Consider the following 15,610-nt stretch of genomic DNA (forward strand, 5'->3'; position numbering starts at 1 on the left):
AGAGGTAGAATTGATATATTCTTGAATACTAAGATATAATTTTCTACCATCTGAAACAGTAAAAAAAAGCCCAATCATCATGAATGAGATCAGCCATTTGTATATTTAACCCCTCCTACACCCCTCCCAAAGATTGAGTTTATAGTTATAAGGAGAAAGGAGACATGGGAAATACTAAAGAAAAATTGGGTCAATAAAGAAGTGAGAATAAAACTGGTCTTATATTGAAAGGTGAATCATTGAGTTAATAAAGGAAGGAGCCTTATCTTCATAAAATATGCCAAACAGAATGGTAAGAAATAATCATTTTGCAAAATAAGTCCAAAGCAGAAAACTACTAAGTATAGAAATCACAGGTGTTCAGGTTACTAGATATCTGTCTTCTTTTTAAAATGATCAATTAAATTCTTCCAGAAGATACATAATATATTCTTTATTCATACAATACACTTGATGCTGATTTTTGCTTCTCAAGTAAACTTAAATGCAACTTGTGGCTCAAGATATCAGCTTATCAGAAGTGTGTCTTGGAATGTCTGAAATGTTTTGGAAAGGTATCCTAACAATTCTAAATTTTAAATTGATAAATTATTATTTTGCTTCAAATATTTGTATATAATAAGCTTATATAATATGTGGCATCCTTTTAGTCTGAATAAAACAAAGTTTAATAAAAATAAATAAGGTTTTGCACAAATGCAGTTCAAGACTAAATTCTAAGGCTAAGTTAACAAAAATTATGAACAACATGAACATCTCAGCTTAAATAAATTAATTTTCTGCCTTATTTTTGGCAAGTCAAGAAGTTGTGTCATCTTTTGGCCAACCAAAAAGGCTAAGCCTTCATTGCTGTGACTGGACCTAGGACCTCCAGCCTAGGCTCCATCATTCCCTTCTCACAGAAGCGCTGAATTTTCCCTTCCCACCTTAGCCACAACTCTCCTGTCTATAATGTGGTTATCTTACCTCCAAAACTAGATGGTCTCACTGCTCTGCCTGAGGCTGAACATAACATTGGATATAATTACAACAGGTGCCATTATACGTCTTATCCCCGGGGACCAGAGGCCTGCAAGGAGTATCTTAAAGATAGCCTCTTAGGAGAATGCTGTTTGATTGTAGACAGTTTCACTAATCTCTCCGTCTCTAAAGGCACAACTTGGTCTCTTGGAGGGACTCAGTCTTATGGTGTTCATGCCACCTGAGTTCTGAGCTTAGAAATCAATAGGAGATAGTCTCTGGACTCCAGGTCTTATAATTGATTTATTGTACTTTTGGGTTTAAGTGCTAAATGTTTTCTTACAACAAGTGTAATGAAAGATAGAGGGAGTGAAGGATATATTGGAGCAACCAGTATATGAATAATCAGGGTGATTATATCAACATCTTCACATGCCTCTAGATATTCTTAAGTAAGTCACCAGAACCAGTTTTAGTTCTGAAAATCAACTAAAGCTCCAGGACATTTTAGAGTCATGTTCCAATTCCTGCATTCCCCTGAAATTTATTTGTTTGATTAAGTACAGGGTATGCCCATGTTTACAAGATATTCTCATGGATGAAAGCATTATTTTTGTGTTTTAGTTGGGATGCTATGCAATGATTGAATGTATTTTGCTACAGGTATGTTCCTTCTCATCCTTTTCTTCTGCTCTGTAGTTTAGGAAAAGTGAACATTACAGGCTGTTTCCCAGGATTACAGATCATCTGTCTTTAGGCAAGTTTTGTTCAATGGAGATGTTAGGACAATTCTATTTCATGATTTCTTCAACTGCATCTATTCCATGGCTCCAGATTCTGCCAGAGTGTACTCCCATGGTTTCAGCTTCTAGTGGGAGACTCATGTTTCTGAGATATGATTTAACTAGTGGTGCCTTTATGTTTTGCTGGCTAGAGTTGGAGTGGAATTTTGTGGTTTCTAACTTCTTACTGTCAAATATTGGTCTTCTCAGAAGTTCAATAATTTGTGTAAATAATTAGCTATAATAAATATGCTCTGTAATAAATACATAAGTACCATTTCCTGCTTCTATTCTGACTAATACAGATGTCATTCAAAATAATATAGGGGTAGTGATTTCAGAAACTTGTTGAGTTGAAGAAATGATAGAACATTGTCCTCCTATTTATTTCTTTTAAAATATTAGAAAGGAAATAATCAAAAGATACCAGCAACATCAACAAAAAAATGTCATATATGAAAAACCACAACTGCCTTGTGCTAAACGATGGAATACTGGAAGTTCTTCCTCTATGGTCAGGAACAAAACAAGAATGCCCACTTTTACTATTTGTATTCAACATAATACTAAAAATCTTAGCCAGAGAAATTAAACAAGAAAGCAAAATAGAAGGGATCCAAATTGGAAGAGAAAAAAAGTAAAATGATCTCTATTTGTAACTTATAAAAATAAAACTGTATAGATTTCTCTCTCTCTCTTTCTCTCTCTCTCTCTCTCTCTCTCTCTCTCTCTCTCTCTCTCTCTCTCTCTCTCACACACACACACACACACACACACACACACACACACTTCTAGTCCTAATAAACAAACTGAGCAAATTGCTGGATACAAAATTAACATGCAAGAATCATTTGCATATCTATGCACTATAAATGAGCAATCTGAAAAAGAAATTACACAATTTCATTGACAATAATATTAAAAAGAACAAGATAGGCATAAACTTAAGCTAATATGAAAACTTGTACACTGGAAACAGCAGAAACAAAAGCTGAAAGAAATGAAAGAAAACACAGATACATTGAAATACATCTCATGTTCATGGTTTAGAAGACAATATTTTTAATATGCCAATACTACCCAAACTGGTCTACAGACTCAACACAATATCAAAGTTGCAATGATTTTTTTTGGCATAAATATAAAAATCCATATGAAATCTCAAGGGACACCAAATAGTCAAAAAAATATTGAAAAAAAGAGGACATTTTGGACTTCATGATCTCAAAACTTACTACAAAGCTATGATAAACCAGTATTTTACTGGGATAAAGACAGACATACAGACAATAGAATAGGCTAAAAAACCCCTAAATACTCTCACAAATATGTTCAAATAATTTCTACAAAGGTGCCAAGACCATTCAGTGGGGAAATGGTAGTCTTTTTAACAAATGGTGTTGAAAATCCAGATATCCACATCCAAAAAAATGAAGTTGGACTCTATCTTTCATGATAAAACACACACACACACACACACACACACACACACACACACACACACACACACCAACCACCTCAGAATGAATCAAAACCTAAATGGAAAAAGTAAAACTATAAAATTCTTAGAAAAAACCTTCATGATATTAAATTTGACAATGACTTCTTAAATATGACTAAAACAACTAAATAAAGGCAACAAAAGAAAAAAGAAATAAACTGGACTTTATCAAAATTAAAAACTTTTGTGCATCAAAGGATAATATCAACACAGTGAAAAGGCAGCTCAGAGAATCAGAGACTATATATATATTTTAAATCTTAAAGCTCAACAATAGCAAAAATGACAGTATTAAAAAATAAGAAAAAGACTTGAATGGATATTTGTTCAAAAAAAATATGTTCAAGTGGCCAATAAGTACATAAAAAGATGCTCAACATCACAGACTACTGGAGGAATGCAAATTAAAACCACAATAGGATACCACATCACACCTATGAGAATAGCTATTATTAAAAGAAAGATACAGAGATATAGAACCATGGAACAGTTGGATGAATTTCAGAAGTAAGGTGGGAGTGGGGAGTGGGGGGGGAGTAATCAAGAACTTTATATATATATATATATATATATATATATATATATACCTATAGACAAAGACAATAGTGTGGAGAAGACGTGGGGAGGATCTGGGGGTGGATGCAAGGTGGAGGGGATTGATGGGGGGAAAAGGGGACACCTGTAATACTTTCTACAATAATAAATAAATAATAAATAAATAAATAAATAAATAAATAAATAAATAAATAAAAGAAAAAAAGAAAAAGAAAGAAGAGAAAAAGGAAGAAAGAAAAAATAAACAATTATTGGTGTGGATATGAAAAAACTGGAACATTTGTGCATTTCTAGTAGGAAGGTAAAGCAATATAGTTTGCTACAGAAAAAGACATGGCAGTTACTCAAAAATCTAAACACAGATTTACCATATGATCCATCAATTCCACTTCTGGGTATATACCCCAAAGAAGTGAAAACAAGGATTCAAACAGATTATTTGCATACCTATGTTCATAGCAGCATTATTCACAATAGCCAAAAGATGGAAATATCATGTATTATCTACAGATGGCTGTGTGGATGAACAAAAATGAACTCACATAACATTAAAAAGAAAGGAATTTCTAACGCACACTAAAACATGGGTGAACCTTAAAGATATTATACTGAGATAATCAGTCACAAAAAAACAAATGTTTTATCATTCCAATTATGTGAGGTACCAAGAATAGTTAAAATTCATAGAGACAGTAGTAGAATGGTAGTTATCAAAAAATGTGAAGAAATGGGAAATTAGTGTTTTATGAATATGAAGTTTCAGTTGGGGAAGATATTCCATGTTCATGGATTAGAAGAATCAGCATAGTTAAAATGGCCATATTACCTAAAGCAATATACAGATTTAAAGTGGTCCTCATCGAAATCCAATGTCATTTAAAAAAAAAATAGAACCAAAAAACATACGATTACTATGGAACCACAAAATACCCTGAATAACCAAAGCAATCTTGAGGAAAAAGAACAAAGCCAGAGGTATCGCACTACCTGACTTCAAATTATACTACAGAGCTCAAATAATCAAAACAGTACGGTATTGGCAGAAAAACAGACACAGACAGAACTGAGAGCACAGAAATAAAACCACATGTAGATGGGCAAATGATTTTTGACAAAGGAACCAAAAACACATAACGGAGAAAAGAAAGCCTCTTCAATAAATGGTGCTGGGAAAACTGGAAAGCCACATGAAAAAGAATGAAACTAGGTTACATTTTGTTCCTATGTACAAAAATTAACTCAAAATGGATCAGAGACCTAAATATAAGATCTGAAATACTAAATCACATAGAAGAAAACGTAGGTACTAAACTTGTGAACCTCGGTCTTAGAGAACATTTTATGAATTTAACCCCAAAGGCAGGGGAAGTAAAGGCACAGATAAATGAATGGGACTATGTCAAACTAAAAAGCTTCTGCATAGAGAAAGAAACTGTCAACAAAACAAACAGGCAACCAACTGAATGGGAGATGATATTTGCAAACGACAGCTCTGACCAAGGGTAAATATCCAAAATATATAAAGAACTCACACAACTCAACACCACACAAAAAACAATCCAGTTAAAAAATGGGCAGAAGACCTGAACAGACACTTCTCCCTAGAAGACATACAAACAAACAACACGTGTATGAAAATGTGTTCACCTTCACCAGTTATTAGGGAAATGCAAGCCAAGACTACAATGAGATACCACCTCACCATAGAACGGTTGTTATCAACAGGGCTGGTAATAACAAATGTTGGAGAGGTAGTGGAGAAAAAGAAAACTTTATTCACTGCTGGTGGGAATGGAAACTGGTACAGCCTCTATTAAAAACAATATGGTAGTTCCTCAGGTATACATTTCTATGATATATGATCTGTGCATTGCATTGTGTACCCACCACCTAATGCAAATGATCTTCCCTCACCACATATTTGGCCCCCTGTACCCCTTTCTGTCTCTCCTTCTCTCTGGTAACCACCATACTGCTGTCTGTGAGTTTCAGTTTTATATCCTACATATGAATGAAATTATATGGTTCTTAGCTTTTTCTGACTGATTTATTTTGCTTAGCATAATATTCTCAAGGTCCATCCATACGGTTGCAAATGGCAGATTTCATCTTTCCTTATAGCTGAGTAGTATTCCACTGTATGTATGTACCACATCCTCTTTGTCAAGTCCTCTATCAAAAAACACTTTGGTTGTCTCCAGGTATTGGCAACTGAGAATAATGCTGCAATAAACATATGGGTGTATATCTCTTTGAGAATAAATGTTTTTTAGTTTTTCAGGTAGATACCCAGAGGAGGGATTGCTGGATCATATGGTAACTCTATTTTTAGTTTTTTGAGGAGCTGTCATATTGTTTTTAATAGAGGCTGTACCAGTTTACATCCCCACCAGCAGTGAATGAGGGTTCCCTTTTCTCTGCAACCTCTCCAACGCTTGTTATTATTTGTCTTATTGATAATAGCCATTCTCACAGGTGTGAGGTGGTATCTCATTGTAGTTTTGGCTTGCATTTCCTTAATAGCTAGTGAAGTTGAACATATTTTCATATATGTGTTGTTTGTTTATATGTCTTCTTGGGAGAGGTGTCTGTTCAGGTCCTCTACCCATTTTTAATTGGATTGCAGAAGAATTTTTAAAAAGGTTTATTGTGTTTTTTCTGAGCCATAGCACTGATCTTTTTTATGTTTTTCATTTAATAGCCACACAACTATATGAGGTAGGTCTATTATCACTTATTTTTAAATATTAGGAAATTGATGGAAAGAGGAATTAAATTACATGAAGGCTAGCCAAGCAAAGAATACTGGACTTGATCTCAAGTAGTCTAACTAGAAAGCCTGGTTACTTAAATATTAAGTGACTAGACTACCTGGAAAATGTCATGAAGTCTAAATTCTACCAAAGTAAGAATATGTTTAGTTTGCACGTCTATTAGGAAATCAAAGAAAAGATGACCAAATATTTCGAATTTTCCAAAATAGAAAGCTTCATACTCTCACCATATTTGAATTATGAAGTGAGAATGGTGAATCTGGAGATGTTAGTAACAATGAGTATGAGCTTCTAAGGCTAATAAGGAAGGAGAGATAAAAAATTTCAAAACCTGTTTCAAAAACCAATTTTTATAGATCCAAGACATAAAACAGGCCCTCAACTCTTAAGTTATATATGTATTTAAAAATAATGAGAAATGGATAACTGGGTTGGGAATCTAATGTCAATAAACTCCAGAAAAAAAGTAAGTCCTTAGTACTGGGACAATAAATGGACTATTTCTACATTGTTTCTAACTAGAAATTTCAGATCTTGTGTCTTGATACTGGTTCCAAGAATGGCTATTATTAATTAATTCAGCTGATTAATAAATGAGGCAGAACCAATGTGCATGGCAGCCCCATAATTTGGTAATACTGACTAGTAATTATCAGAATGGGAATTCATGATCTCAATTTAACAGACAACAGACTTCATGATATTAGCTTATTTTATGAAATACACTCCCCTTCAATCAAACTTTCTCTAGAAAATGGAGCAGCCTTAATACTACAATTAGAGCCTTCACACTAATTCAAGTATGTTTGTTGAGAGATTTACTTAATAGTAATTTTTAATATTTATATATTACTAGTCCTATTTCTTTAGATGAACAATAATTCTTTAATTTTATTCTATTACAGAAGAGATACAACATTGATCACCCATTCTGTGAAATCACAGCCACATACATGAATCAAGTGGTTTAAAATTGCCAGGTATATACTGCATATCATTTCGTTCTCTGGAGAAAATTTTTTCTATATTATTTGCTTATCCTTTTTCCCTTTAGTATTCACTCTCTATTGGTAATTATCCTCCAAAAAACACATACTTAAGAGGAAATTAATTTGGTCTCCAATATTTAATATATAAGAAAGCTGAAATAACTTCTCAAATTAAAATATTTGGAGTTTACAGACATCTAATAAGTAAAATACCTTTTAGTTGGTAAATGCAATTCAGCTTGTGGGGTTGAAAGCAGTTAATTATTTTCCTTATATTATCTCTTTTACTTCCGTTTATTTTTGAACCAACACTTTTATTGGTACAACTAAAATTAAGCAACTTTGACCATTAGTATCCTAAGAACATGTTCACGTACTTTCTTTGTCCTTACTCCATACACAATAGGGTTGAGAAAAGGGGGCACCAAAAGGTACATATTTGCAATAAAAATATGGACATGTGCAGGCACATTTTTCCCAAAACGGTGAGTAAAAATGGAAAAACCAGCAGTGGAGTAGAAGACAAGAATCACACAGACATGGGATCCACACGTGCCCAAAGCCTTATAGCTAGCTTCTCGGGATGGCAGGCGAAATACAGAGTGCAGAATGAAGGCATAGGAGACAGCAATGAGAATGGCATCACAAGAGCCAATAATTGTAGCCATACTGAGACTGTAACGCTTGGTGGCTCCTGTGTCCATACACGCCAGCTTCACCACAGCCATAAACTCACAGTAGGTGTGGGCAATTTTTCGAGACCTGCAGTAGGGGAGCTGTTTGAGCAGAATGGGATGTGGGGAAAAGAAAGCTATGCCCCGAATCACCACAGTGATCCCCATGACAGCGATGTGAATGTGGGTGAGAATGGTGCTGTGGCGCAGTGGATGACAAATGGCCACATAACGGTCAATGGCCATGGCCAAAAAGAAGCCCGATTCCATTGCAGTAAAGCTGTGGATGAAGAACATTTGGGCCAAGCAGGCATCAAAGGCGATGTCATGGGCTCCAAGCCAGAAGAGGCAGAGCATGCGGGGCAGTGTAGATGTGGAGAGGACCAGGTCAGTGACTGACAGCATGCACAGAAAGAAGAACATAGGCTCATGGAGGCTTCTCTCTGCCCTCACCACAGCCAGGATGGTCACATTCCCCACCACAGCCACTATGTACAAGGAGCAGAAGGGAATCCCAATCCAGACATGCAGGTGCTCTAGTCCTGGGATGCCCATCAGCAAGAAGGTGACAGGAGAGGGATGAGAAGTATTGAGAAGAGGCATGATGATTTTTCCTTAGACTTTTGTAAGTACTTCTGAAGATAAAATTTCTTTGCCAAGATGATCACAACCAGATGCTAAAAAATATAGAGATTTTGTTCAGAAGGGCCATTAATAATGTTAAAACATTCAAATTCATAATTTGGAGTATTTAAACTTATTAGAACCAGATTAATAAAATTAGTAATAACATACCAAATAACTGTTTTTAGAAATACAGAAAGATTATACTTATATCACTTCATATTATTTCAGAACCTATTAGTCACTTTGCCCCTTCATTTCCAGTAACAGTTGCCATCTGCAGTCTACTTGTACTTAATTCAACAAACACTTGTCGAGCAGTTATTAGGCTTCCCCTTTGAGTTCTCATGTAGTACTTCTCTCACATGAGTGAATTTCCCATAACTGGAAGTGATAAAAGCAGAGGCTTTGTGAAAATTTCAGGGCATTATTTAAAAGGCCATTAAGTAGAAATAGAAATAAATGGCCTCTGTCCCTCTCTCTCTGAACATGACATTGTCGTCTGTGGCATAGCTTTTGAAATATGATTAACTCAATATATACCCTTAGTCTTTCATTCGCCCTTCTGCATCTGTGACTGCCGCACAAAATACTCTGGTTTTCTTTTCCCATTACTTCCTTCTATCACATTCCCTTTAAGAAGGCATATAGTATGCTCTTTTCAACCAATCGCTATATATATTTTGGGATAATGTATTTCTTAACATTAACCCCACTCACTACCTTCTCATCTTTATTTTATTTTTAGACAGATACTTTCACTGTGCAGATGAATCCTAACTGTGTTCCTTCAGCTGTTGATCCAGAAACACATTCTAAACCAGGCACAGCAGTCTATTTTTTGGATTGGTAAATTGACCTAATGATGTCTGAAAAATTATCTATTGACTAAAACAGATTTCTTTATACCTCTTCCCATAGTTCCAATGAACAGTCAATTCTCATGGCAGAGTTTCCCTGGAATAAAGTAGCTGAGCAAAGATGGCTTTTAAAAAATGTTTAGGTTTAAATAAATAATTACACTTTAACTTTAATCAAGTAATTTATAAGGCAAAAACTTACCCCAAATTGGAGGGAAGGATGAATTATGTAGAAATGACATTAAGAAATCAAATTTAATTTAGTCAAAGAAAGCCTCCTTGAATAAATAGCACTTGGATTGGAATGTAAAAAATATATGACTTCAGCCCATGGGATTTTAATATTGATGAATAAGTATTAATATAGATAACAATCGATCTATTTACACACTAATGCACACTCATAAACAAAGGAAAAGGAAAGGAATATAAACAGAGTTCCACCAAGAAGGACAATCATGATGTAATGAATTAAAATCTAATGTAATTGGGATTCAGAGATTACAAAGAGATCCAAGTGAGATGAAATTCTAAGGGGAAAAAAGGGTCCTGCATATTCATGTATAATCACATAACTGATAGAAAATTTTATAATCCAATATCTAGACTACAGACTGTCACTCAGGTGCTCACTAATTATATGTTGGACATATAAATACAATAAAGAGCACTACAAGAAAAGAACTGTAAAGTGAACACAATTGCATACACCAGTTTTCAATACACTTTTTGTGCAAACATACATGATATAATCTCTGTGATACCATCTCCCTAGAAATACCAACCTGTAGTTGAGTCCAAACATCATGAGGTATTCATATTTTTGTTCCTTAATAGACTCATACAGACAAAATGTGGTCAAAATGTGAGATAAATTTTACTTCTATAATATCCTTAATATCCTTAAATAAGACCTTTGCTTCCTAGAATCTAATTTTGTATTTATTTCATCCATAGAGAATGAGAAATGTGTATTTCCTCTGTCTCAAAGGATTATATCTCCTCCCTTGAATCTTTCATTTGTGAAATTAAAAAGATGTTGTTTGAGGGAGTGCCATGCACTTTAATTTTTTTAGATCTCTCAGACTATCTCTTGTACTACACTTCTCTCCAGTTTCATAACAACCTCAATTAGCTCATAAAGAAACTGATTCAGAACAAAGAAGCAACCTAAAAATGAAGCTTCTATATGTAGCAACTTCAAGGTGGTAATCTCAGAGGATAAGCAGGAGTAACACCTGACTCAAATAGGTCCTTATGGAATCTTTGTCAGTAATTGATAATCTGCCTAATTTCAGGAATAGTAATTTTCCTGTGCATTCCCTTAGGTTTAAAGCTGATCATATAGCCACCTCTCAGTATTCTGATGTAATTATCAACCAATTAAGAGTACCAGCCTTAAGGGAACTGAAAGGACACAGATGACATTCTTTTTTCCTTAAATACATCAACTGCATTTCATTGTCAACTTGGGACATAAAACTTGTAGGTCAGAAGAGAGTTGAATGGTATATTTAAAGTGCTTGGAGTGGGGGAGTCTATATCTAGCAAAACTACCCTTCAAAAATGAGGGGGGGGAATTAAGATATTCTCAGATAAACAAAAGTTAAGGGAGTTTATTACCACTGGACCTGCTCTGTAACAAATGCTAAAGGGAGTCCTTTATGTTGAAATTAAAGGAAGCTAGAAAGTAACTAAAACCTATACAAAAATATAGTTCTTCAGTAAAATAAATATAAATACATATACAAATATAAAAACAGCACCATTATGATTTTGGTTTTTAACTCCACATCTTATTATTCTACAGAATCCCAAAGACAAAAGCACAAGCATACTTATAAATCTATGTGAATGGTACACAACATATAAAGATATAATTTGTCACATTAATAACCTAGTGGGGGGGGGGTAAAGCTCTAAAGGAGTAGAGCTTTTGTATGTAATTAGAGTTAAGTTGCTATCAGTTTTAAATATATTGTTATAAAACTAGGATGATATATGTAATACCTGTGCTAACCACAAAGAAAACATAAAATATAAAAAAAATGAAATTACAGGAATTCAGAAGGTGTCATTACAAAAATCAACTAAACACAGAGGAATGCAGTATAGGAGGAAATGAGGCCCCAAAAAAGTTATAAGACATACAGAAAATAAATAACAAAAATGTCAATAGTAAGTCCTTCCCTATGAGTAATTACTTTAAATGAAATGTTTTAAACTCTCTGGTCAAACACATAGAGTTGCAGAATGTATTAAAACACCAGGATGTAGACTGCAGTTTACCATTTCGGCAGGTGAGAAGCTAGAAGTTGACACTTTGCCCTAACAACAGTAAAATGTTGAACCAATTGAAAAATCAACAACTCTCCTTTTATCTGTCAGCCAGGGCAATCTGCTCCCCCCAAAATTAAGAAAAAAACAATAAGTGAAGACAGAAAATCACAATTTACCAGAGCAGAAATCTCCATGAAAAACAGAGCCAGGGCAGGAAAGTGAACTGTAAGTAATTGCTGGAGGCTTAGTGTAGGCAAGCCTGAGACATAAACTCTAAAGGGACCCAGTCATTGCTGGGTCCTACAGTTTTGCAGGTTCTGTCTCTAGGAGCTAACCATGTCCTCCGAATGATGTCACAAGAAAGTCCCCTCATGCTTTTGGCAGGGTGAGGGGAAAATGCACCATTTTGAAAAATGCCAGACCATTCTATTCTATTCTTTTTTTTTTTTTTTTTTAATATATCTTTATTGATTTCATAGATAGGAAAAGAGAGGGAGAGAGAGATAGAAACATCAGTGAGAGAGTCATTGATCGGCTGCCTCCTGCACTCCCCTGGCTGGGGATCGAGCCCTCAGCCTGGGCATGTGCCCTGACAGGGAATCGAACCCCGATCACCTGGATCCTGGGTCGACACTCAACCTCTGAGCCACTCTTGGCCGGCCGGGCAGACCATTATATTCTTAACAAGGTCTGCCCTGAGAAAAAATGATTTAACTATTTAATTAGGCCTTTACCTGCTAGCTTTTTTATTTTTATTTTTATTTTACTTTGTTGATTTTTAGAAAGGGGAAGGCAGAGAGAGATTAGCGATAGAGATAGAGAGATGGGGGGAGAGAGAGAGAGAGAGGTGAGAGAGGTGAGAGAGAAACATTGATCGGTTGCTTCTGCATGAGCCCCTGCTGGGGATGAAACCCAAATCCTGGGTATGTGCCCTGATTGGAAATTGAACCAACAACCTTTTGTTTTACGGGATGATGCTCCAACCAACTGAGCCACAATGGCCAGGAAACCTGCTAGGTAAAGATCAACTATACTAAATACAGTTGGTAAACCACACTAATTCTCACACATAAACTTTTATATTCACTATTTTACTGTAGCCTTGACACAGATAAAAAGATATGATTAAAGTAAAACATATAAAATTGAGAATAGGTCATATACGAACAATCATCTGAACATGATAAATATGCTGTAAAATGTGGTAGAGAATAATATATTTTTCCTGTTCAATATATTATAATGAATAAATTAAATATTCATATGGAAAACAATTAACCTTGATTCCAACCTCACACCACTGAGGGGGAGCAGAGTTTTCCAACCCAAACTATACCTCTTTGGGATATTGATTATTTTAAGCTAGTTACTTTTAAGAAACAAAAGATTCAGGAAAAATCATTGACCTTCCCTCTGTCTCAAAGTATTTAGAGCAGCTGTCCCAGCAAGGTAGCTATCAGCATGGATAGCTCTAGATTAATATGAACTAGTGTTGATAGACAGACATAGTGGGGAACCTAGCAAGGCCCATTCCCTCAAAGTCTTCTCTGTGGCCCGTTGTTAAGATGGTCCAGCAAAAACATTTGTCAACATTAGAACATCAAAACCTGTAGAGAATTTTTATAAATATTTATTCATTTCAAAAAGAGAATTTGCTTGGAAGCAAGATCTCAACAGACTGAGAAAAATGCCTTAGAGAATATAGCTTACAGTTTCTGGTAATCATTTGAAATTAAGGAGGGAGCATGAAGAAGATTACATGAAGGTGGGTGAAAGCAAAGTGGAGATTGGATTACAAACCAGTGGAGATTAGGAGCTCTCTTGAGGGTGGTCATGCTTTAGTAGGGGAGGTCTGAAAGAGTGGTTACTTATTAGAAGGAGAGATCTGAAAGGGGGCATTTCGAAGGTGTGTTAAGCTAGATGCACAAAAACAATGAACAGGGCTTGCTTAAGGCAAAGATAAGTATTTTACTGAAGAAGTTATATATGCCATGGTGACCACCCACCATGACCTGCCTGGTTAAAAATTTATTATCAGATCACCCCGTGAGGTTACTTTCCGTAGACCTCATTTTTTCATTCACACATTTGTTTACCAAACATTTTCTTTTTCATCTCCATGTGAATTGCCTTTCTGCCCTATGAAGTTCCAAACCACTATCTACTTCCACTCCTCCTTTTCTCCTTAGCTCAGGATGGCCTGTGAGCCTCAACTGTGTGGTTTACCCTCTGGTACCATATTCTTACAGAATCCTCGTATGTACACAGCAAATAAAAACTTTTTATTTTCTCTTGTTAATCTGTCTCGTTTCATTTTAATCATTAGACCAGCCAGAAGAACTAAAAGGAAAGTAAGGGAAATTTTCCCCTTTCTCACACCATTAAAAATGTCAGTTCTAGGTTTATTTTCTATCTAAATGTGAAAGGTAAAATAATAAAACTGTAAATGAAATTATAAGGGGATATGTTCATAATCTTAAAATAATCAAATTCTTAAATAGTATAGAAAAGTATAATTTTGGGGAAATATCAAATTGGTTGTATTTAATCAAGAATTTCTTTTCACTTAAAAACACTTTTAAGTGAAGGACAAGACACAGAAAGAAGATACACATATTAAGTTGCATTAAATCTATAGATCAATTTGGAGATAATTTATACTATAAGCATATTGATTTTTAAATCTGTGGACATGGTAAATCTCTCCATTTATTTAAATCTTAAAATTTTGAACATATAGTCTACACATTTTTTGTGGGTTTATACTTAAGTATTTTTCTTTTCTGATCCATTAAATATACCTTAAAAATTTGACTTTCTATTGTTCATTGATAGTGTAAGGAAATGTAATTGATTTTTTTACACTGATCTTTTATCATGGTATCTCGATGAACTCAATCATTAGTGGAACATTTGGTAATTTCCGTATATAGAATGATTTCATCAGCTTTTTGAGGTACAACTGACAAAATTATAAGATATTTAAAGTGTTCAACAGGATGATATATGTATACATTGTGAAAGGATTTTCCTCATTGAACTAATTAACATACCCATCATTTCACATAGTTATCTTTTTTTGTGTGTGAAAACATTTAAGTTTTATTCTCTCAGCAATGTCAATTATATAGTACAGTGTTACCAACTTAAGTGTAATTACCAACTAAAGTGTAAACACCATATTAACATTATATTATTCCTTGACACATGAAGCCTCACTTCTGGGCACAAAGAAGAAAAATGTAAGTTTTCTAACATAATTTTGCATGCAATTTATGGTGTCTTATAGCAAAAAAAGTATTACATTAATTTTGTGATAAGAATTCAACCTCATATTTGATACATTTGAAATATTTCCCAAGGTTTTATGAAATTCATCACCTGGAGATCTTGAGTAGATCATTCTAATATTAGAGTTACACAAACAGTCACTGCAAAATTTCACAAACATTACCAATGTAGGGGGTGAAAGGAGTGTGGGAGTGGAACAAAGAAGAAAATAATGAATTTTCAAATTGGCTTAGGCAACTAGGAAAGCCTGCAGTATTTTTTTTTTCCTTTTATTGCTGACAGTATTACAGATGTCCCCCACTCCTCCCTCCTTTTCCCTC

General features: G+C 34.7%; 1 protein-coding gene across 1 annotated transcript; it reads right to left on the reverse strand.

Moving 5' to 3' along the window:
• Positions 1 to 7,893: 7,893 nt before the first annotated feature.
• LOC107538636 (olfactory receptor 52D1-like) lies at positions 7,894 to 8,838 on the reverse strand. The gene has a single exon (XM_016214953.2). The coding sequence runs from the start codon at positions 8,836 to 8,838 to the stop codon at positions 7,894 to 7,896; it is 945 nt and encodes a 314-aa protein (XP_016070439.2).
• Positions 8,839 to 15,610: the final 6,772 nt, after the last annotated feature.

Source organism: Miniopterus natalensis, chromosome 11 (genome assembly GCF_054644295.1).
Source record: "Miniopterus natalensis isolate mMinNat1 chromosome 11, mMinNat1.hap1, whole genome shotgun sequence".
In the NCBI taxonomy this organism is placed as follows: Eukaryota; Metazoa; Chordata; class Mammalia; order Chiroptera; family Miniopteridae; genus Miniopterus; species Miniopterus natalensis.

Bases quoted from the DNA above. Each gene is read 5' to 3' on its own strand.
- LOC107538636 (XM_016214953.2), bottom strand. From the start codon at position 8,838: ATGCCTCTTCTCAATACTTCTCATCCCTCTCCTGTCACCTTCTTGCTG.